We start from the raw sequence: 22588 nt of genomic DNA, 5'->3' as shown, positions 1-22588 counted from the left end.
ACTCGTCTTAGATAGCATTAATTTACTATAGGATTAAATTACCAATTTGCCCTCTAAAAATTTCCAAAAAAATTGGAAAGGCCAAATTTACTTCTAAAAAATTAAAATAAATTTCCCTCTATTAACCAAAATTCTGTTTTAGAGAATTATTTCGAGACTTTACAGAAATTCTATAATTTTTCTAAAGTTTATTTTATACAGGAAAATTTATTTCCCTCGAAAACTGAGAGGTCTTTTGGGTAGCAAGTGTTCACGACAAATGTACTGTTAGTTTTTAGAAGACTAACGGTGTAGACCTCGTATTTTTTGGAGTTCGGGAGATTATCCTATAAATTTCCAAATAGTCTAGAGTATTTTAATTTTCTAAAAAAAACTTTGGACTTCCCAAATTTTCTGAAAATTTTTAGAGGAAAAATTAGTATTTTGACCCCATAGTAAATTAGTACTAGTCAAGACGAGTTCGTAGGGATTTTTCGTGTATGTTTCTAAGTTCGAAGCTATTTCTAATTAATTTTCATAATTTATAAAAATAGGAAAATAAAAAAATCAGAAAATACAAGAAAAGATGTGACACTTGGCACACATCCAGCTCGCCACGTTAGCATTAACGACCAAGTCAGCATTTTTAACAGAGTTGTTGACGGAACAAGGTAAAATGAGATACAAATATAAATTACAGGTGGTAATCTAGGACATCTGTCAGATAGTTAACTATGTTTAAGTTTTTAGAATTAATATATTAAAATAATATTATTATGTGAGAGAATAGATTTAAGAATAAAAAAATAGGAAACCCATCAACTCCAACATCTACAGAACCCCTCACCCGGCTGCCCGACCATTTTTCCAACGTCTCTCCAATTAATGCCAGCGACACCGTTTCCATCTCCGTCGGAAATGGAAGACGTGTCGCTGGCATTAATTGGAGGGACGTTGGAAAGATGGCCAGGGCGAGGGGTTCTGTAGATGTTGGAGTTGACGGGTTTCCTATTTTTTTTAGGCTTAATTGTGTTTTTACCACCTAAAGTTTGGGGTGATTCCCACTTTACCACCCAAAACTTTATTTGTCCCACTTTACCACCCAAAGTTTACATTGATTCTCACTTTACCATCTAGAACTTTATCTGTCCCACTTTACCACCCAAAGTTTACATTGATTCTCACTTTACCACCCAAAATTTACATTGATTCCTATTTTACCCCCTGAATCTAGAGTGACAGAATAGACGGAAAAAGGTTAACTGGGACACGAAAAATAGTTTTGGGTGGTAAAGTGGGAATCAATGTAAACTTTGGGTGGTAAAGTGGGACAAATAAATTTCTAGATGGTAAAGTGAGAATCAATGTAAACTTTGGGTGGTAAAGTGGGACAAATAAAGTTCTGGGTGGTAAAGTGGGAATCAATGTAAATTTTGGGTGGTAAAAACACAATTAAGCCTTTTTTTTATTCTTAAATCTATTCTCTAATTTCTCTCTCATAATAATATTATTTTAATATATTAATTCTAAAAAGTTAATCATAATTAACTATTATTACTATATCTGATAGAGGTCACACATATAAAGTAGTGGTGATGGTGGTGAGCAAATTTGCTCTCGATGGGATTAACCCTTGGTATTTGAACCTAATTTGATCATTTACACATCTTGAGCACAACCTGAATTTATAAAAAGCTTTACGAATTGGACCTTAATTAAGTTTATTTGAACACGATGAGAACCCAAACTATGTATATCGGGTTAAGCTCGTGTTGGTCACCCAACCCACCCAATACTTAACTAAACCCATCCAAATAATTTGGATGGGCTATATGGATTAAAACCATTGTCCTTTCAGTCCAATTGATATTACTCAGCACGATGTGGGCAGAAGAGTCAGTACGACGTCGTGTATCCTAAAACTCATTCTTTTAGATATTATAGAATGGAAAATACTTGGGTAGTATCAAGTTTGTCCTTACAACAAATCACATGAGTCCATAATGGGGTTCACTACCTTCTCTCTCATGGTGGACTCTATTATAGGCTCATGTAATTGGTTGTGAGGACAAACTTGTACTCATTTCTGAGTACCCAAGCACTGCTCTTATAAAATTTATAGGCTCCTCCGTAACATAGGACTATAGGAGTTGCAGCCGTCTCCATCTTCAATGTTTCGAGTCTTTTGACGCTTTGCGGTGCGTTTTTTACTTACCCACATACATTGTTATAGTTAATTAGTTATCAAGTATTTTTTTCCTAAATTTTTGAGTTGTACCAAATTGAATTGGGTTTATATATATATATATATCAATATATTTTAAACCACTTGACAAAAAAAAAAAAAAAAAAAAACAGTTACATCATTACTTGATGTGGTATAACCAAAATTTATTTAAAGGGAAAAAACGATTTTAGTCCTAAATTTCTCTTCTCATTGTCCATTAACTTTAGCTTGGCTATTTTAACATGTACATATATAATATTATAGTAGTATATTCATGTTGAGTTCAAGAGTAACACTTGATATACATGTTGAGAATATTAAACATTCATCATCAATTACTTTTAGATTAAATGTTCAAATTCTTGCACCTACATCTTCAACTAGATCCCGCAGTTGGTGGGGCATTAACATTTTTTTCTTTTTTCAAGGCGTAAAGTCCTTAACATTGAGATACTCAGAGAAGTTAGATCAAGTGGATATTGGCACCACTAATACAAAGTTACAATCTAACAAGTTAGTACTAATTAAGTCATGTGGGATGCAATTTCTGAGCGTAGCAGGCGCCACAACTCGTGCAGAGAGCATCATAATCACAATAATGCCAAACCCACTCTTTGATTCCGAAAGTAAGAGAGAAAATTTGAGCGCCCAGATAACGCTCGTAATTTGCTTAGTTGTATTTTTAAAGGTAGCATCTGGTAAAGCATGGCATGATTCTGCACAAGTGTACTTTAAGGCTTTTGCAGGGTCCACGTAAGAAAGATTACCATATCTTGATTAGTAGGAACCTCTAAGCCGTAAGACTTAATTAGCTTGAATATCAACATTAATTATATTTAGGGTTAATTTCATTTCAGTACCTAAAGTTTACTTCAAATTTCAATTTAGTACCTCATGTTTAAAATCTTGCAATGTCATACCTTATCTTTCCAATTTGTTGCAATATCATACCTCCGTCAGTATGACTGTTAAAAAATCTCTTCAATGCTGATGTAGAACTTACGTGGCACTTTCACAATGTTGACTGGATACCACATGGTCTGACAACATGATACATTATGCCACATGACATAAAAAAATAATTTAAAATCTAAAAATTGAAAGAAAAAAAAATTAATAATTACGTGCCATGTTTTTAGATTTTTAATTATTTTTATGTCATGTGGCATGACGTATCCTCTTATCAGACCACGTGACATTCAGTCATCATTGTGGGAGTGTCATATAAGTGCATTTAAGAGAGCTATACTGACGGAGGTATGTCATTGCAATAAATTAGAAAGATGAGGTATGACATTGCAAAATTTTAAACATGGGGTACTGAATTGAAATTTGAAGTAAACTTGAGATACTGAACTGAAATTAACCCTTATATTTATATAGTGGCCTACTCCATAATCCTTGCCATTTGCAAGAAAATGAAAATGGCCCGCTGGATATTGCCACATATATATGACTTATCAGTCCAAAGAAAAACGTTTTCAACAGTTCAAATTAATCTAGCTATAGAAACCCAACTAATTTTAGCTCCCGTGGCTGTTCCTGTCTTCATGCATCCAAATTCAATAAAAATTCACTATATATATATATATATATATATATATATATATATGAGAGCATCAATGACAATACTACATATACTGAAGCACATGCCACAATCTTACATAAGTTGATTGTTTTCATTTTTTTGGTCCAATAAAGCATCTGAAACTACAACAGTACATACAAGAAACTACATTGGTGGTGCAATTTGAAGTTAAACGATGGATGAATCATCCAATATTCCATTTTATTGATCAATATTCTTAACTAGTAGTATAGTATATTCTGGTTTATGCAATTTGTTTTTCGCATGCAATCGATTGGTGTTTTTCCCGTGGCGTCAAAACAAATGATGACCTCGTATAATACGTCTATAGTAGTTTGATCATATACTATTTGAAAGCATCTGATCAAGGGAATTTTTTGAACAACTCGCTGAATGATGGCTAGAAGGTCATTATAAACGTATGAATTCCCCGGATTCAGGCCCACCGATTGACCTTTAGAATTATCAAAAAGATACTTTGCCTCGTAGCGTGCCCACAGATCATAGATTAGATTGAAATAGTCTGTCTGTTTTAAATGCTTGTCTGAGCAAATTCCATGCTTGTTGTATTGCCTCCTCCAAAACTGATTATTACTGTAATGAGTATCCAAGCTGGGCATTGCCTCGGGCAGTTTAATGGATGCCAAGTTACCTTGTCGAGTCATCTAATAAATTTGAAAAAGATACATTAATTCAAATTCTCTTTAATAAAACAAATTATAAATATAGATAATTAAGCATGAGGTTTGCTACTCACAGTCGACTAAACTCGACTGTTTTTAAAACTCGGCTACACGTGGAAAGTTAATTGATATGAGTAGTGGTATATTATATTAAATTAAATTTTATGGAAATCCAAAAGATTGCAGAGGATGCATTTAATGTTGCAGAGTTTTTTTTTGAAAATAAATACTTCCGCCACTTATTAGTTTCTAACATTCATTTTCTACCCTTGTTTTTTTTTGTTTTTGTGAAGACAGAAGTTTAATAGATTACACATTTTTATTCTCTATCACACACTTTTATTCTCTATTGTTTCACGGTTTACCTCAATAGCCATATACAGGGAAGGAAAGAAAACATCGTTCAAACAACAAAAAACTCTGCAACACCAGAACAAAGTGAACTGTAGTCGGTGTTTTTCTGGGGAGTAGTCAGTGTTCAACTTTCTCTTTCAAGGTAATGCATGTTTTTCTGATGATTTTTGATATAGCATCCTGAAAATAATTAGTTGTTTTTAATGTTGAGTTATATATATGGTTTTTTTAGGTGTTCATAGCATTGAGTTATTATATAGTTTCAATAAATATTGTATTTATATGGTATTTATATCTATCGATTGGGCTATTTTTGTTTTATAATTGTTTTTTTTTTTTGACCTTTCAATAGGTTATTATGAGTTTAAATATTGATTTAAACTTAGATTTTGAAGAGTGTGATGAAGATGATGTTGTAAATGTTAATGAAAATTTAAAAGATGTGGAAGAACATGGTGATGAAAAGGACAAAGTTTTAGAACCTTATATTGGTATGGAGTTTGTTTCACATGAAGAAGCAAAATCATTTTATTTAAAGTATGCCAAATCTATAGGATTTGGTGCCTCAACTAAAGCTAGTCGTCGATCACAAAAGACATCCGGAGAATTTATAGATGTGAAGTTTGCTTGTACAAGGCATGGCAAGAAACAAGATTATAATGCATCTAATCCAAGACCTTGCCTTAAAATAGATTGTAAAGCAACTTTGCATGTGAAAATAAGGAAAGATGGAAATTGGGTAGTTCATAATTTTATCAAAGAGCACAATCATGAATTATTTCCTGAATATGCACATTATTTTCCATGTCATAGGAATATATCCTCTCTTGACAAAAATAGTATTGAAGATTTACATGCAGTTGGTGTGAAAACAAGCAAAATTTTTGCTGCAATGGCCAAACAACATGAGGGATATGAAAATATTGGATTTATTGAAAAAGATATGAGAAATCTTTTTGATAAAGAGAGGCGTTTGGAACTAGCATCAGGGGATGTTAAAGCTATGCTTGAGCATTTTATGCATATGCAAGAAGAAGATCCTAATTTTTTTTATGCAATGGATTTAGATGAAAATCAACGTTTGATAAATGTTTTTTGGGTTGATGGAAAAGGTCGTGAAGACTATAAGATTTTTGGGGATGTTGTTTCTTTTGATACCACATATCTCACAAATAAGTATAATATGCCATTTGCTCCATTTATTGGTGTGAACAATCACTTTCAATCTACACTACTAGGGTGTGCATTGCTTTCACGTGAGAATATACCCACATTTGAATGGACAATGCAAACATGGCTTAGAGCAATGGGTGGAAAATCTCCAACTTCTATACTAACTGACCAAGACAAAGCTATGAAAGCAGCCATTTCAAAGGTATTTCCAAGTTCACGACATCGACATTGTTTATGGCATATATTAAGGAAAATTCCTGAAAAGATTGGCCATGTAATTAAAAAGCATGAGAATTTTATGAGGATCTTCAATAATTGCATTTACAATTCATGGTCATGTGAAGACTTTGAGAGAAAATGGTGGGACATGATTGAAAGATTTGAGCTTCAAGAAAATGAATGGCTTGCATCATTGTTTGAAGATCGTTCATATTGGGTACCCACTTACATGAGAGACACATTCTTTGCTGGAATGTCTACAACTCAACGTTCTGAAAGTATAAACTCTTTTTTTGATAAATATGTGAATAAAAAGACTACTTTGAAAGAGTTTTTTGAGCAATACAAGGTGGCTCTCCAAGATAGGCAAGAAAAAGAAGCTTTAGCAAATTTTAGAACATGGCACAAAGAACCTATATTGAAGTCGCCATCACCTTTTGAAAAGCAAATGTCCATGGTTTACACACATGAAGTTTTTAAAAAGTTTCAAGTTGAGGTTTTAGGAGCTGCAGGATGTTATTCTCAAAAAGAGAAGGAAGACAATATGACCCAAACTTTCAAAGTTAGAGACTTTGAAAAAAATGAGGAGTTCATGGTAGCATGGGATGCAAGAAAGGAGGAGATTTATTGTTTTTGTCGACTATTTGAATATAGCGGGCTTCTTTGTAGACATGCTATTGTTGTATTCCAATCTTTGGGGATTTTTCATATCCCATTTCCTTATGGCTTATTTATACCATTGCCCCCTGTAAGATACACTTTTTTTCACTTTGCCCCCTGAAACTTAAATCCTCTCAATTTGCCACCTGAACTTCACAAAGTTATTGCAAAATACCCTATGCCGTTAACTCTGTCAATTTTTCCGTTAAAATAGCTGACGTGGCACCTATATGGCACGAGTGAGACCCTTTTTTAGTTATGTAAAATCCATGTGGACAAAAAAAATAATTTTTAAACTAAAAAATAATAAGATCCATGTCAATTTTTTATAATTTTGTTTGTCTACATGGATCTTACATAACTAAAAAAGGGTTTCACTCATGCCATATAGGTGCCATGTCAGCTATTTTAACAGAAAAAGTGACAGAGTTAACGGCATAGGGTCTTTTGCAACAACTTTGTGAAGTTCAGGTGGCAAACTGAGAGAATTTAAGTTTCAGGGGGTAAAGTGAAAAAAAGTGTATCTTACAGGGAGCAATGGTGTGAATAAGTCTTTCCTTATATATTAAAGAGATGGACTAAAGATGTGAAGAGTATGTATATTATAAAACATATCCCAAAAGATGTTCAATCCAAGAAGCAACGTTTTGATGAATTATTTCAAGAAGCTACTAAGTTGAGTAAGGAGGGGTCAATATCTCAAGAGAGTTTTGAAATTGCATATCTTGCAATGAAAGAAGCTTGAAAAAATGTGCAATGGCTAATCAATCTCTCAAATGCTTGGAACAACCCCGTGGACTTCATGATGAAGATGACAAGAATGTGCACAATAACAATTGTGCAATACATGTGCATGACCCACAAGTTGTAAAGACAAAGGGAGCTCCTAAAAGAATAAAGCATGGAATTGAGAAGATAAATAAGAGAAAATGCAACAGGTCAAAAAAGGTTAGTGTAAAACCTTAATCGTGTTACTCTATATTTTTTTAATTGTCTTTTTTCTTACTTAAAAATTATCTTTGCTTGTATATTTTCAGGCCGATATGAATATTGAAGTGCCCAGTAATCAAATGGAAAATTCTTGGAAAAGAAAGGTATTCCAATTATCCTTCACGCAATTTTTTTATTTCTAAAACCAAAGTGACTCAATCATTTTCTTAGTATACATTTGAACAAATTCCAAATAACTCTAAAGTGAACTTTTTATAATACAGGAACATGCAAGCTCAACAAATGAAACTTTTGATATTTCTCAAAATAGTCAAGGATCTCTACATGATATGGTAAGAGATAGTGTTATAAATATTGTTAAATGAAAAGAACTTAGATAATGAATTCTATTATTTATGTAACTCACTTGATATTTTAATGTTGCACATATGGATTTACATGTAGATAAATCCGGCATCGACCATTGTTAGTTCTTTTGATGGCTTGTTGACATCGGAAACCCATGGTTGTTTTGATCAATCAACAACCCCACAACCAAAGAATGGTGATATAACAAAAGTCCAATATTTATTTCTTGTATATTAATATTTTAAAATAAAATTATGATCACTCTCAAGCTCTTATTTTTTAACTTTTGGTGCAGGTGGGTATATGATTTGAAACTTATAAGCATCTTGTAGTAATTCCACATTTTGGAAACCTTTTAAGGTATAATATTATAATATGTTAATAATATTTTATCTACTAATGTTATATTTAAATCGAATTTATGATCAATTTTTGTTGCCATTTTCAGGTGTGGAATATGGAGAAAAAGAAAGATGATTAGTCGATGAACAAGAAATTGAAGTAAATTTAACTTTAGAGATGATATTTTGTTTTTGTTATTAGTGATTAAGAGACTATAAATTAGAATACTCTATATAGCTCTAAACTAAATTTAACTTTAGAGATGATATTTTGTTTTTTTGTTTTTGGTTTGCCACTTTAAAGATGATATACTCTCCAAATTTGTTTGACCAAAAAATAAATTCTCCAATTTCGTTTAGCTAATTTATTTCTAAATTTTTATATGCAATTGAGACAAATAGACACTATGTGATTGTGTCTACATAGTGTGTGTTTTTTTTAATATAGATCAAAATTATTAAAAAAAATAAAACAACCAAGGTTAACTGACCAAGCCAACATACAAGAGAAAAAATAATAATTGAAAGAGAGCAAAAACAGAGTATCCTCTTGTGCATAGTGACTAGTGCACAAACAGAATATGACTAGTGTGCAAAAACAGAGTATCCTCTTGTCTTTTATCTGATGGTTTCAAGGAGGGATAGAAAAGGAATATTAAAAACTAATAAGTGGCGAAAGTATCTATTTTCAAAAAAAGCTGTGCAACATTAAATGCATCCTCTGCAATCTTTTGGATTTCCATAAAATTTAATTTAATATAATATACTACTATTCATATCAATTAACTTTCCACGTGTAGCCGAGTTTTAAAAACAGTCGAATTTAGTCGACTGTGAGTAGCAAACCTCACTAAGCATAGGTCCAATTTTGGAGTGTCATTCGGAATAAAATTATATAATTATTTAGATTTGTACTCAAATCCATTTTTTGAATAAGGTCCAAAAAATGGACCTAATGTAGTTTTTTAAATTTTGGCTCATATTATCGAAGATAATATCCGTTAGGACATCTTTAATTTTTTATTTTTTAATCAAAACAATTATTCGAGATATATCTATTTTTAATTTAAAATTATTGAAGATAATATCCGTTTAGATAATTAATATAAGACATAATTAGGCTTAAATTCTTTAGAAAAATAGTTTTTAGATGGAGACTGAAAATATTTTAAAATTCATAAGAAAATTCTTTTAATTTATAATAAAGTTATTTTAATTTATAAGAAAATCATTTTAATTCATAATAAAATTTTTTCTCGATTTGAAGGGTATTTCCCCTCCTAGGGTGTATAGTGAGTTTTATAGAGGCTGCATGTTAGGTTTTAACTCCACCTAAAATCTTGCCGTTAAAACCTAACATAAAGCCGTCAAAGAAGAAAAATAAAATGACTTAATTAAAAATCGTAAATCACTACCGGTATTAGTCTAAGAAAGACTCATAAAATGAACTGAAGTCTAAGTCTCCCAAAATAAAAATCTATGAAAAAAAAAAAGATAATGTGAACTTTATTTGTACAAAGTGAATCTATTGATCATTCCAAGTTTTTAGGTGAGTTTTTTTTTTGCATAAAAGGCTCTAAAATATATCGTATTTTCTATTGTATGTGTAAGGGCATAATGGGTACAAGAAAAAGAATCCAAAATATGGAAATATCAAGATATGATGAAATTAATGTAATGCAATGAATAAGTATATGCTTAGGTGGCGTACAGTCAATGAACCAAAATCAAAGTCAAGAGTAATCAAGTTTAAATGAAAAATTAAACTTTTCTATCAATACCTCATAGTCGTTATATGGGGTACCCGTACCAGTGCATTTTAAAGTTGCCTCTGTATAATTACTCGGCCACAGCCCGTGTACAGTAAATTCCCGAGGCACGTTTTTGGCGCATCGTGTTGATTGTTGATTGTGCACAGAAGGCATTCGGATACAATTGTACGAATTGCATGTAGTCGTACGCTACATCACCCTCGGTCAACCAAAGTTGCAAACTGAATGCATAGGTTACCAAAATTAATGTTATGGAAGTCATGCTAGCTTGATGCATGTGAACTAAAATGAAGGACTAATCTGATGATGTATCGATCATGAGCTAAATGCATGCATATATATATATGGAGGCTTGGAGTGAGTGAGAATCAGGAAGCCAACCATTGTCAAGTTTCATGACTGTTTGTTTTGTTGTTGTTGAGCCTTTGGTAATGCATGCAAAAGATATGAAGAATCAGGCTAGTCAACCATATATAACCTAGCGGTCCTAGCTCACACATTTTTCCTCATAATTTTTGAAATTATTTGAGACAAAAAAAGAAAAGTTTATGCTCATATCCAAACCAATAAAATGAGAAAGAAAAATAGAATATATATTGCCACGTTTAGTGAAATAACAGAGCATCCACAACCTTTTCATATCTTTTGCATGCATTACCAAAGGGGCTCAACAACAACAAAACAATAAAATGAGAAAGAAAAATAGAATATACGTTGCCACGTTTAATGAAATAACAGAGCATCCACAAGGACCACAACCCTTGCCATTTACTAGCCTACTCCACAACCCTTGCCATTTGCAAGAAAATGGCCCTCTGGATATTGCCACATATGACTTATCAATCTAAAGAAAAACGTTTTCAACAGTTCAAATAAATCTACCTATAGAAACCCAACTAATTTTAGCTCCTATGGGCTGTGGCTTTTCCTGTCTTCATGCATCCAAATTCGATAAAAATTCACTATATATATATATATATATATATGAGAGCATCAATGACAATACTACATACTGAAGCACATGCCACAAATCTTACATAAGTTGATTGTTTTCATTTTTTTGGCCCAATAAAGCATCTGAAACTACAACAGTACGTACAAGAAACTACATATATTGGTGGTGCAAATTGAATCTAATTAAACGATGCAAACATAAATTACACAACAACCTGCTGAAAGCTAGGCTACTAATACTAGCATAAAAAATTCACCCGGTAACTAATTAAACATCCCCCTCCCCCTGAATAAAAAAAAAATCCAATATTATACTGCATTATTTGTTCCGATGATAATATTTTGAGTAAATTACACAAACATCTCTTAAAATTTAGCGCATTTTTTAATTAAACATTCTAGTCTCATAAATTTTAGAAATTACAATTAAATGATCTGAGGTATAATCTTAGTGAACAAAACATTCCTTCTGGCTTCTGATGTGGTACTACCAATATATATATATATATGTATATATATAATTTTATTCACGTGCGGATGTTCGCACTTGCGAACGTCTCACACCGAGCACTCGATGTATGTATGCCGAGTGCTTGTGAGACGTTCGAACAATCCGGTGCGAACGTCCGCACCTGATCGAGCCTATATATATATATACAAAAATTCTCTAAAGCTAACTGGTTAGTAAGTTAATACAAAATTAACAATTATGTTGAGTCCACCGCATAATGTAATCTCAAAATCCAAATCGTCCATTTTTTTATGCCCTACTTAAAAAATCATCTTTGTAAAAAATCTCTAAAATCGGAAGTCATTTAGCCATTTGATTATAATAACAACTACTTATATGATTTTATCGAAAACAATGATCGTCTATTTATTTTATCACAATTAGATGACAAAATGATTTCTGATTTAGTTGATTTTTTACAATGCTGATCTTTGAAGTAGGACCTAAAAAATGGACGGTTCAGATTATGAGATTAGTTAAGTGGTGGGTCCAAAAACATGATTAGTACTAACCAGTTAGTTTTAAAGTACTCCTCATGTATATATGCATGAGCTACCAAAGAGCATCATCAATGGATTGGGCAATTAATGATGGGGCAAATTTTAATTGTAGTGCCATATCAGGTTTTGGGCTTCCAATTAATGAGGCAAACTCATCGTCAAATTTGATGTAAGGAAAAATCATGGTAGATTTGATCCAATAGTGGACAAGCAGCTTAGCAAAGCAAAAATTTGTGGAAAGCTGCATTATTAAGTATATATTTTTGGTGAATATACTTTCTCTTTTTGTTATAGATGATCTGATAAATAAATTCTCCATTCCCACTTTTTAATGTTATGAACTTATGATTGTGCCTCGTATTTTATGTATCTTTGAATTGACTGTGGGCTAGTTGAAAATGTTATGTGTTATTTTTTTTGGCCATTAGATAATGTTATGTGTAGGGCTGTCCATCGGTCGGATCGAATCGGTAAATGCCCTTGCCGATTCGATTTCCGAAAATTTCGGTAATCCAGTTTTGATGCCGATTTCCGAATCGATTTTTTCGGATTTCGGCATTTTTCGGATCCTTCGGATTTCGGTATATTTCGGTATTTTTGATCCTTAGATATTTGCAGGCCTTCTCATTTCTCTCCCCTTATTATGCATTTTCCCAAATACCTACACACAGATTCACACCAAAACCCAGGATCGAAACAACACACAGAAACCATGGGGAGGGAGAACAGACAAAACATAAAGCATCAAACATTCACATCAGCTTCGATTCACAGACTCACAGAGTTTCTAGGGTTTGATTTGGGAGTTTTCAGCTCGATCAAAATTGGACCCATGCGTTTACACCAATTGACAGAGCTCGGAGTGAGGAGAAGAATGGGACCGGAATCGCCGCAATCAGCCGTCGGAGTCGCCGGAATCGAGCTGGGGAAGCCGCAGACTTCCCGGCTTCAAAGCACCATGTACGGCGGTCGTTGGGGCTGTTGGTGATCACCGAAGGAAAAAGCATGCCCAGAGGAACGTTGTGGGACTATCCCGACAACGAGAAGTCGCCGGAGTGAAAAAATCCGGCTAAGGGGGGTTTCGGGTCTGGTGTGTTCGATTGGGTTTTTGGCTGGGATTTTGGATGATCAGAATCTAGAGGGAGAGAAGGGAGGAGAAGACGAGCAAGAAATGCCCGGCCACGTCGCCAGCCACCGTCGGACGGCGGCCGATCATAGAGAAAGGGAAATCAGGAAGGGAGGAGAGATGAGAGAGGAGAGAGGAGAGAGAAGAGAGAGTTGGGGGATGCGGCTGGTTTAGGAGGGAAGGAAAAAAATTCTAAGTTTAGGTTTTTATACTAAAACCCTACTGTATGAAAAGACCAAATTGCCCCTTATAACTTCGAGCGTCCCTAATTTCACCATCGTAAGTCTGATTCGGTTCCGTTGACGTCTACACGATCGTAGGCTCGAACTCTACCTATCTAGACTATAATTAAATTATAAATCCTAATAAAATTTATTGTTCCTCAATAATTCACTTAAATCAGTAAAATTCAAAATAAACCCTATTAAATACCATATACCCTAAACATAATCAATACCCTATCCTAGATCCTATACATATACCCTATACTAGTATCTCTATATATACCCTATACCATATCCTAGCTAGTAATGGTGTAGGAACAACCAATAATAATTTGATTAGTTTTGGGGTTTAGTCAGATTAAGGTTTGGCCAATTGGGGGTTTATAAATATACATATATATATATATATATGAGAACATCTCTGATCGAAACCGTCTATGTTTTAGGAAATCATTCAAATATCATCTATGCAAAAAATCATTCAAATCGAAAATTGTTTAGCCATTTGATTAGTATTAACAATATTGAAATCTAATTGATGAATTGTGTTTGCATGTCTACATAGTTTAGATGAACAATAATGACTGATTTGACTAATTTTTTGCGATGATAATCTTTAAGGAGAGACCTAAAAAATGAATGGTTTCGATCATTAAAATACAATGGAGAATGGATTCCACAAAGAATCTCTTAAGTATTCTTAAGAAAAACTGAGAAAGTGAGGAAGAGAGAGTCACCGGGGGGGGGGGGAATAGGGGTGGGTGGGCGCAAAAAAAAAAAGAAAGGAAAGAAAAAAATGAAAAAAAAGAAAGGAAAGAAAAAAAATTGGAGTTTGGGCAATTGGGGTTTCGATTGCGGTTTTGTTTGGGGTTTCAATTGAGATTTTGTTTGGGGTTTTTTAGTTGTTTTAATTCATGTAATACATTTCTATATAAATAAATAATTAAAAATTATCTTAAACCCTAATATAAACTATAGTATAAGACTATAATACCATAATACTAAACCCTAATATAAGACTATAATACTATATGTTATATGTTATATACTTATATATGTTACATATATAAATTATAGTATTATAAACTATGTAGTATATACTATCAATATATAAACTATAGTCCTATAGTATTATAAACTTTATAAACTATATACTATCAAATATATAAATTATAGTCTTATAGTATTATAAACTATATACTATATTATATACTATTAATTATATAAACTATAGTCTTATAGTATTATAAACTATATACTATCAAATTATAGTAACTACTAAGAACTAATTAGTTTATAACTTTATATATAACTATATATTATATACATAAACAATGTTAGGTATATAAACATTATAGAGTAATTAATAAATAATAATAGACTTAGTGTATAGAGTTTAGTGTTTAGAAATTAAAATTGTATGCTTAATTGGGTTTTAAGTTTTAACTTTTAACTTTTAACTTTTAATTATAGTGTATGGGATATTAATAGAGTTTAGTGTATTTAACTTTTAACTTTTAAGTTTATGATATAAGATAAAGTGTATAGACTATAGAGAATATATAATATATAAGGTAAAGTGTCTAAAACTATAAGTTATAACTAAAAGTCTAAAACTATATACTAATTAGTAATTTTATTATATAGGGTATAAGTATAACTAAAATTATATATTAAAACATTATTATATAAGTAGTTTATACTTTGTACTATATACTATATAGAGTTATAAATTATATAATATATAAAGTTAGTAAAGTTATAAACTATATATTTATATAAACTATATGACATTATAAACTATATACTATATAAACTATAAACTATATAAACTATATACTAAGCATATTAATGTAATAATAATACATATAAATATATATAATCATATACTAACCATATTAAATTATTAATGTAATAATATTACATATAAATATATATAACTAAATTTCGGTAATTGTTTCGGATTTTTCGGTATATATTTCGGTTTTTTCGGTAATAATCGATTCGGTTGCTTTCGGTCATAATTTTCGGTAATCGGTCGGTTTACCAATTTTTTTCGGTTTTTACCAAAACCAAACCAATTTTTTCGGTAATTTTTTGGTTTCGGATATTCGATTTTCGATATGTTAAAATCGATTTACCAAACCAAAAAATTTCGATCGGTAGTCGGTCGGTTCGGTAAATACCAAACCAATGGGCAGCCCTAGTTATGTGTTCTTAAGTTGCCGTAAATGTCCCATTCCGTGTTGGGTTGCTACTGTTTCTTGCAAACAATGGGACATCCTATTCCATGGTCTGTATAATTGGTAAACATGTGGGCATAGAAGAAAAAAGCTGAAATTTTATGATGTCAAATTACCATCTTTGTTTCTTCCTTATACCCGTTTGTCCAGTTCAATTGAAATCCTTGATGTGCATGTTTGTATGTATAGAAACTAAGCTATGCTTGAAGCATATGTCAAACTTATAATCATTTCAACACGTACAAGAAAGAATGTATTAAACTAGAGATCATAAAAACGAATTAGTTATAACCTAGTAAAAAAAAAACATTGGAATTACTTTAGAATGAATTCACCATTGACTAGAATTTAGTTCAGGTCCAACAATGGACAACAGACATATATTACATCAAATTGACTAGAATGTTACATCAAATTTTTTGATAGAAAACATAATAAGCACTATATATTGCTAGAATTGTCTATATCCTCTCTCAAGCTTGTTGCCTTGTTGCCTTGTTGCCACCCAAGATTGAAACAATACTATGCACATAAACAACAGCTGCAAAATAATTTAGCCTACCAAAAACTTCAAAAGCATCTGACGGGCGTTGAATTGGAAGATAGTTAAGCTTTTTGGTATTGAGGTTATAGGAGACTGTATGTCCATATCTGTCAACCATAAGAATCTCATCACTCTTCCAAAATGTCAATGGCTTCTCAGTTAATTCAAAAGTCAGGTGTTTTGTCCAAGTCCAAACACCCCTAGGACCACCAAATTCATCCATCACCCACATTCCAAAAGATATATTATTTGGACCATAATTAAGTAGTGGACCATTATACAATCCAAAAAGAGCAATAGATTCATTCCACACTAAAAGGCGCATGTAAAAACACTCCATTGAGAGATCATATAAACTTTCTGGTAACAATACATCATGAAATTCCTCTTCACTTGTATCAAACAAAATGATCACGTCCCTAATGAATTCCTCCTCCCTTTCGCGAAAGGCATCCATTTCCTTATGTTGCTCACGTCCCGACCAAAAACACATTCCCTTGAAGTAGATCTGGAATTTTTCAGGCCTAAGGATAGTAGTTTCGGTTTCTAAAGAACCAGTCTTGATCTCTCTCCAAGAATCAGTAGCCAGGGTGTATATTGCTACTTTGGGAGTATCATAAATTTCATAAAATTCAGATTCATCACTATAGGGGGCTTCTCTCCAACCAGAAAATCGAATATTAATAACTTGGTAATCTTTAGACTTAGGATCATAGCCAAATCCCAGAGCATTTGTGAACTCTTCGTTAGGGAAGAATAATGGTGGGTATGGTGGGCGGGGAAGAAGTTTTAATTCCTGAATAGCTGGATTCCATAAAAACAAGACCATAGAATAGTCTAGAAGTAGACAAATGATCCCATCACAATGGCCTATCATAGTAAATATGTCCCACCTATACTCTGGACTCATATGAAGAGGCAATTGGATGTCCTCTACACCAGCAAGAAAGCTATTGTCATGACCATCCTCATTATCATTGCAAAAATTAAGCAATGAGAGTACAGTTTCAAAGTTGGGTTTCTCGACAAACCGCTTCAACAAGACAGAAGTTGAGAGATTATTGTGCTTGGAATTGGAGAGATGCTTGGCTACAAAACTGGGACTGCTGATCATGGCATACCACCATTTAGAGACACACTTGAATCGCATCAGAGCTTTGGGAGGCAGACTTGATAGGATTTGCACCAACATGTCTTCTCCAAATTTGCAGTACATTGTCATTCTCTGCTATCAACCTCGATTACCTAATTCCCTAGGATCTTAGGCTTGCTCTGTACCGTGTACAATAAAAGCTTTTCTATAATGTTCTAATATGTATAGACATAAGTATTTATACAAGTGCAATCCCCGTTTACATAAGGAATTTTAATTACACAAGGTTTCCTAATTTCAAAAGGAAGAGGCTATCAGTTTCAAGGAGGGAAGACATGACTCACCCTCCAAGGTTAGCTAGGCTTAATGGGCTTTTCTTTTATTGGGCCTTTAATTTTATTCTGTAACTTCTCATTAAGCATCCCGCCCAAAAAAAAGCTTCTAATTAAGCATCAATTATCTAGCATAAAAAATTCACCCGTAACTAAACACCCCCCTCCCCCTGAATAAAAAACACATCCAAGATTATACTGCATTATTTGTTCGGATGATAATCTTTTGAGTAAATTACACAAACATCTCTTAAAATTTAGCACATTTTTTAATTAAACATTCTAGTCTCATAAATTTTAGAAATTACAATTAAATGATCTGAGGTATAATCTTAGTTAACGGAACATCCTTTCCACTAATTTACAATTATATTGACATTGTTTATCAATTTTAAAAATTAAGTCTTTGATTTATTAAATAATAATAAGAACTTAAATTAATTAAATTAATTAATCGGACCAACACGACTTGTTATGTGTTAGGTTATGAACCGGACTAAGCTTAAGGTTTAAAATAATTGGACCAAACTAGCCCAACTCAAACACGGCACGAAGCACGAATGAACTCATTTTCCAGCCCGGCCCATTGTACACTTCTACTTAACACAAAACCAGACTGAGTTCCCAGTGTTACGTTTGTATTTGGAAGCCATAGAAGAAACTGAAAAACCACAAAGAGCAACAAAAAAATAACATCATCTGCACAAATACAAGAAAAACAAAATATATAATGGCTTGTATAAAACTCCAAAATCTCATTACTGAATTGGTGCATCAATAGCTGTTTCATTGAATAGAAGAAAAGTCTAGTTGCAAACAGCCCATTCCTCAACTGAAAACTAAAGTATTTCTGGCCGCATGATATATAGTGACGTAATAAGCTATAACATTTCTTGTGACTTTCTCACACAGCGACCTACTTTCTTCCTGAACTCGTCCCTACTTTCCCTCCATTCTTTCTGCAACACACAATAAAAAAATATCAAAAAATATGTCAGCAAATGAACAACCTAATATATATAAATATAAGCTAATAAGACAAGCTATATATGTGCATCACCAGTAAATCAATGGTTTAATAACCACATCCAAGCCTGAATGGCATGTTCATATGTCCATTATTATGAAGTACAGCAAAGCTGTTTAAACTATGTTTCTGTGCAAAGTGTTCTACAAAATGAGAAAATTGACCATCGCAAACTAAGAAGGGCAGTCCCAACGCAAACATTGGCATCACTCAAATTTCTTGTGCAGAAGCTGTTAATTGTAAGAACTATTAAAGGCCCCCACTAGATATTTCTACATTGTCTCTATTCCAATAACCAACCCAAAATTTGTTTCAAACTAATCATTTTCAAAATAATTGATAATGAAATCATTTAAAAGGCAAAAGAAGGAAAGAAAACAAGCAACACCTACCGCAGCTTCAACATTCGCAGGAGATTCATCGTTAGGGCTTGAAAGCATTGATATTATACTCAAAACAATGCTCTCAACCTGCAGATTAATAATAAATCAGTCAGTAGAGCTTCAATAATAGGTATAGTAATGACGTTCACATAACAATATGGATGCACTAGAAATAAAAGAAAATGCTTGGCATATTGGGTCTGTGTGTGTAAACCAGAGCCAAAGCAAACTATGTTAGATAGCTTGATAAATATGAACCAGGACCTAAGAAAACCTTTTTAGCTAGGTTTGATATATATGAACAATCAGCAATTTATAACCTGTTAAAGTCAAGTCACATTGCATCTCTAAAAATTTAGGGGGGAAAAAGTGACAAAAGACCAGCTGTACATTAGATAAAATAGCATAGAAAACCCTCTCAAGTTAAATACACCTGTACCAGTTCAACATCATTTTCAGTATATACTATATTCTAGGCACAACTTCCCTATCACTTGTCCAAAAACAATGGAAGTAAAACTAGTGGTTTCCTACTGCCATTCCTACTTACTGTTAGAATGGTATTGTTGACTCTCTACTTTCAGCCCACTTTTCAAAGAATTGATTACAGTGCCTCGCAAGAGTTGAGGTTGGTCCCAACAACAGTGCCATTGCTTAAAAGTCTACTATTCAACCCAATTTTCCCATAAGTACCTAAAACACTAGTAATCCAATGTTTAAAAGCCATCATCCTCCAAACATGACGCAAGACTTGAGGCTTAAATCTTAGACTGAAACAATGAACTCAATTCTCATGTAGGACCTGAGCCTTAAGCATGCATAACATTCTTCGTTGGAAGAGTCTGAGTACCATATTTGATCCAGCTTCCACATTACCCTCTTTACTCTCTCTTCTACTCCCTCACTTGAGTATTTTTCTCCTTTAAAACCAACAGTTCTGGATCAATTAAATAAAAAAAATATGCACTTCCTCCATAAACCATGGGTTTCAGTGTACGATACAATTGTCCTTACCTTGTGAAAACTTCTCCCCTCAATATAAAGGAGTGGGAAGCAAACTAGCATGAGGTTCATGGTGCTAGCACATACAAGAATAACTACTAGCAATGCATTAGTTTTCAATGCACCATACAGGTCGAAAATTTTTACTGCACAATGTGATAATCAACCCCAACCCAACTCAAGCAATTGTCTCTAAACTAGAGTTGTGCTAGGGTTTAGGAACAAGCACCTCAGTATGGACTTAGGTTGAGATCCACAGGGACATTGTACAATTCAGTCCTGAAATGATCTCATGATTCAGTCCTTACAGTTGGTCACCACCAAGTTGCACTGCCATCAGATGATCAAATCACAGTGTATTAATGACATGCACAATCAATCAGTTACCATATGCGTAGCTCAGCAAGTTTTTCACTCTTTATCCAAGTGACAGATTGCTCATCCAATCACTTGCAGCCTTTCATTTAATATATATACTTACTCACTGCACAATTTGCTACAGAATTGATTTAGTGCTTATAATTATAAAGGTAAGAGAGTTGCAAGCCAACACTACACCCCAAAATCTGTACTATTAGTACTACAACTAAACAAATGAAACCACAAAAGATGGAAAGTACCAAGTTTTTTTAGTTCAAATGATGCACAAAGAACATATACAATGACAGAACAAGATAAAGTATCTTGGCTTTTAAGTACATACCGTATGGACCGGATTCCATCGCTCACTTGCAAGCTCGTATCCATTTGGATCGTCACCTGGCGGATGAAGAATTGAAATACATACTTTTCCGTCCGGGTAAACTGCAAATTACATAGGGACTTTCAGGAAGCAAGTAGATGGGAAAGTCAATATTCAAAATTTAATTCAAAAATATATGTAGTTACCATTGGGGTGCCACATCTCTGAGGTAAACCTTACTGTAGGAGGGCTGTTTGGGTAATTGCTGGGGAAGCTCATTATAGCATTAAAGAAACCACCGTAACTGGAACAGATGAATTATAATAAACAACTGGGTGAGTTAACCATTCAATGTCCTCGAAAATTTTGATTAACTAAGCCAAATATCCAAAACTGTTTGTTTTTCCGTCTAAGAATGTATGAAAATAACTTCTAATAACATCTTCCCAACACCCAATATTAAACAGGACATAATTCAAGCTTGTTCATATTAAATTTGAATGCCTTGGGTAGCAGCATCATAAGACCCACAATCCAAAATATGAATTTTGTGATCACCAGTTAAGACACAATTAGTTAATTAATTCAATTAATAATCAAAACCCAGATTACCATAATAGACCAAAACCACATAGATGCATTCAAACAAGCTCGCACAGTCATATGTAAAGGAAATCAGTCATGTAAAAGTTCTCTCTTTAAAAAAAAATATAATAAATTAAAAATAACGAAGATAGAAAAACATGTTAAAGAAAAAGAATCTGGCTTTTGAGCATAAAAGAGAAATCGAGTTTGAGGGTACATACTAGAGAGTTTCGGGTGGGCCGATAATTGTGACGTTCCATTCGAAGATATTGCTCTCGTCGATCAAACCTGCCGAGAAGCCATCCACTGGGTGTTTGCAGAGATCTACATAGATACAAAAAACAGAGATCAATCGATACGGTTCAAAACTCCAAATCCAAAACGGAACCAATTGCCAAAAACGAAGAAAAAAAAAACCACCAATTGCCAAGAAAGAGAGATAGTGAGGGAGATAAAGGTATTACCTTTGAGTTGCTTTTGGAGGAGGAGCTCGGCTTGGGACGAAGCCATGAAAAACGCAGAGAGAGAGAGAATCAAGGGATGGCTTTGCTTTGTCTCCTGGTTTTGGGTTATAAAAGGAGGCAGTGGGTGGTTATTTATAGATAGAGAGCAGAGCGCACCAAAACCAAATTGATGGAGAAGTTTTACTCCAGTAAAAAACGAGTTAAACTTTGTGGCTTCGTTTGTGCTTCCTTCAAATCAAAATCAATGATCAATCCAACAATTTCCTTTTTTTTTTGGAAGAAATCAACCAACAATTAAAGTAGGCATATAAATACCTTGTAAGTTCATGGCCAAAAAAAAAAAAAAAAAAAAAAAAAAAAAAAAAAAGCAAATTACAATTCAGTACCTCAATTTAGTACTCCAACTTTGAAAATTTGCAAAAAAGTATCTCAACTTTCATTTTGTGTCAAAATAATACCTCCGTTAGTTTTTCTGTCAAATAAACCGTTATTTACTGACATGGCAGGAGTATTTACATTTTTTTGGCATATTTAAAAATAATAATATTTTTAAAAACTTTTAAATAAAAAAATTCTTTAAATTCTTTAAAAAATTAAAACTTTTAAAAATAAAAAAAAATTTG

The 22588-nt window shown here is 33.0% G+C and overlaps 2 protein-coding genes and 1 pseudogene across 2 annotated transcripts; 1 reads left to right on the top strand and 2 right to left on the bottom strand.

Moving 5' to 3' along the window:
- Window positions 1-3373: 3373 nt before the first annotated feature.
- Window positions 3374-7429, top strand: LOC147290047 (protein FAR-RED IMPAIRED RESPONSE 1 pseudogene; annotated as a pseudogene).
- An 8897-nt stretch (window positions 7430-16326) lies between these two features.
- On the bottom strand, window positions 16327-18060 carry LOC147290046 (F-box/kelch-repeat protein At3g23880-like). The gene has a single exon (XM_086234954.1). It carries the CDS (start codon window positions 17617-17619, stop codon window positions 16327-16329), a length of 1293 nt encoding a protein of 430 aa, XP_086091080.1. The 5' UTR covers window positions 17620-18060.
- A 497-nt stretch (window positions 18061-18557) lies between these two features.
- Window positions 18558-22121, bottom strand: UBC14 (ubiquitin-conjugating enzyme 14). The gene is made up of 6 exons (XM_086235212.1): window positions 21966-22121; window positions 21723-21825; window positions 21123-21220; window positions 20938-21038; window positions 19242-19319; window positions 18558-18781 (listed from the first exon to the last, which is right to left on the bottom strand). The coding sequence occupies exons 1-6, from the start codon at window positions 22009-22011 to the stop codon at window positions 18704-18706; spliced, it is 504 nt and encodes a 167-aa protein (XP_086091338.1). The 5' UTR covers window positions 22012-22121; the 3' UTR covers window positions 18558-18703.
- Window positions 22122-22588: the final 467 nt, after the last annotated feature.

The sequence above is a fragment of the Dryas octopetala genome, chromosome 3 (genome assembly GCF_963921425.1).
Source record: "Dryas octopetala chromosome 3, drDryOcto1.1, whole genome shotgun sequence".
NCBI classification, from domain to species: domain Eukaryota; kingdom Viridiplantae; phylum Streptophyta; class Magnoliopsida; order Rosales; family Rosaceae; genus Dryas; species Dryas octopetala.
Note: the sequence above shows the minus strand (reverse complement) of the source record. Positions and strands in the feature narration are given on the sequence as shown.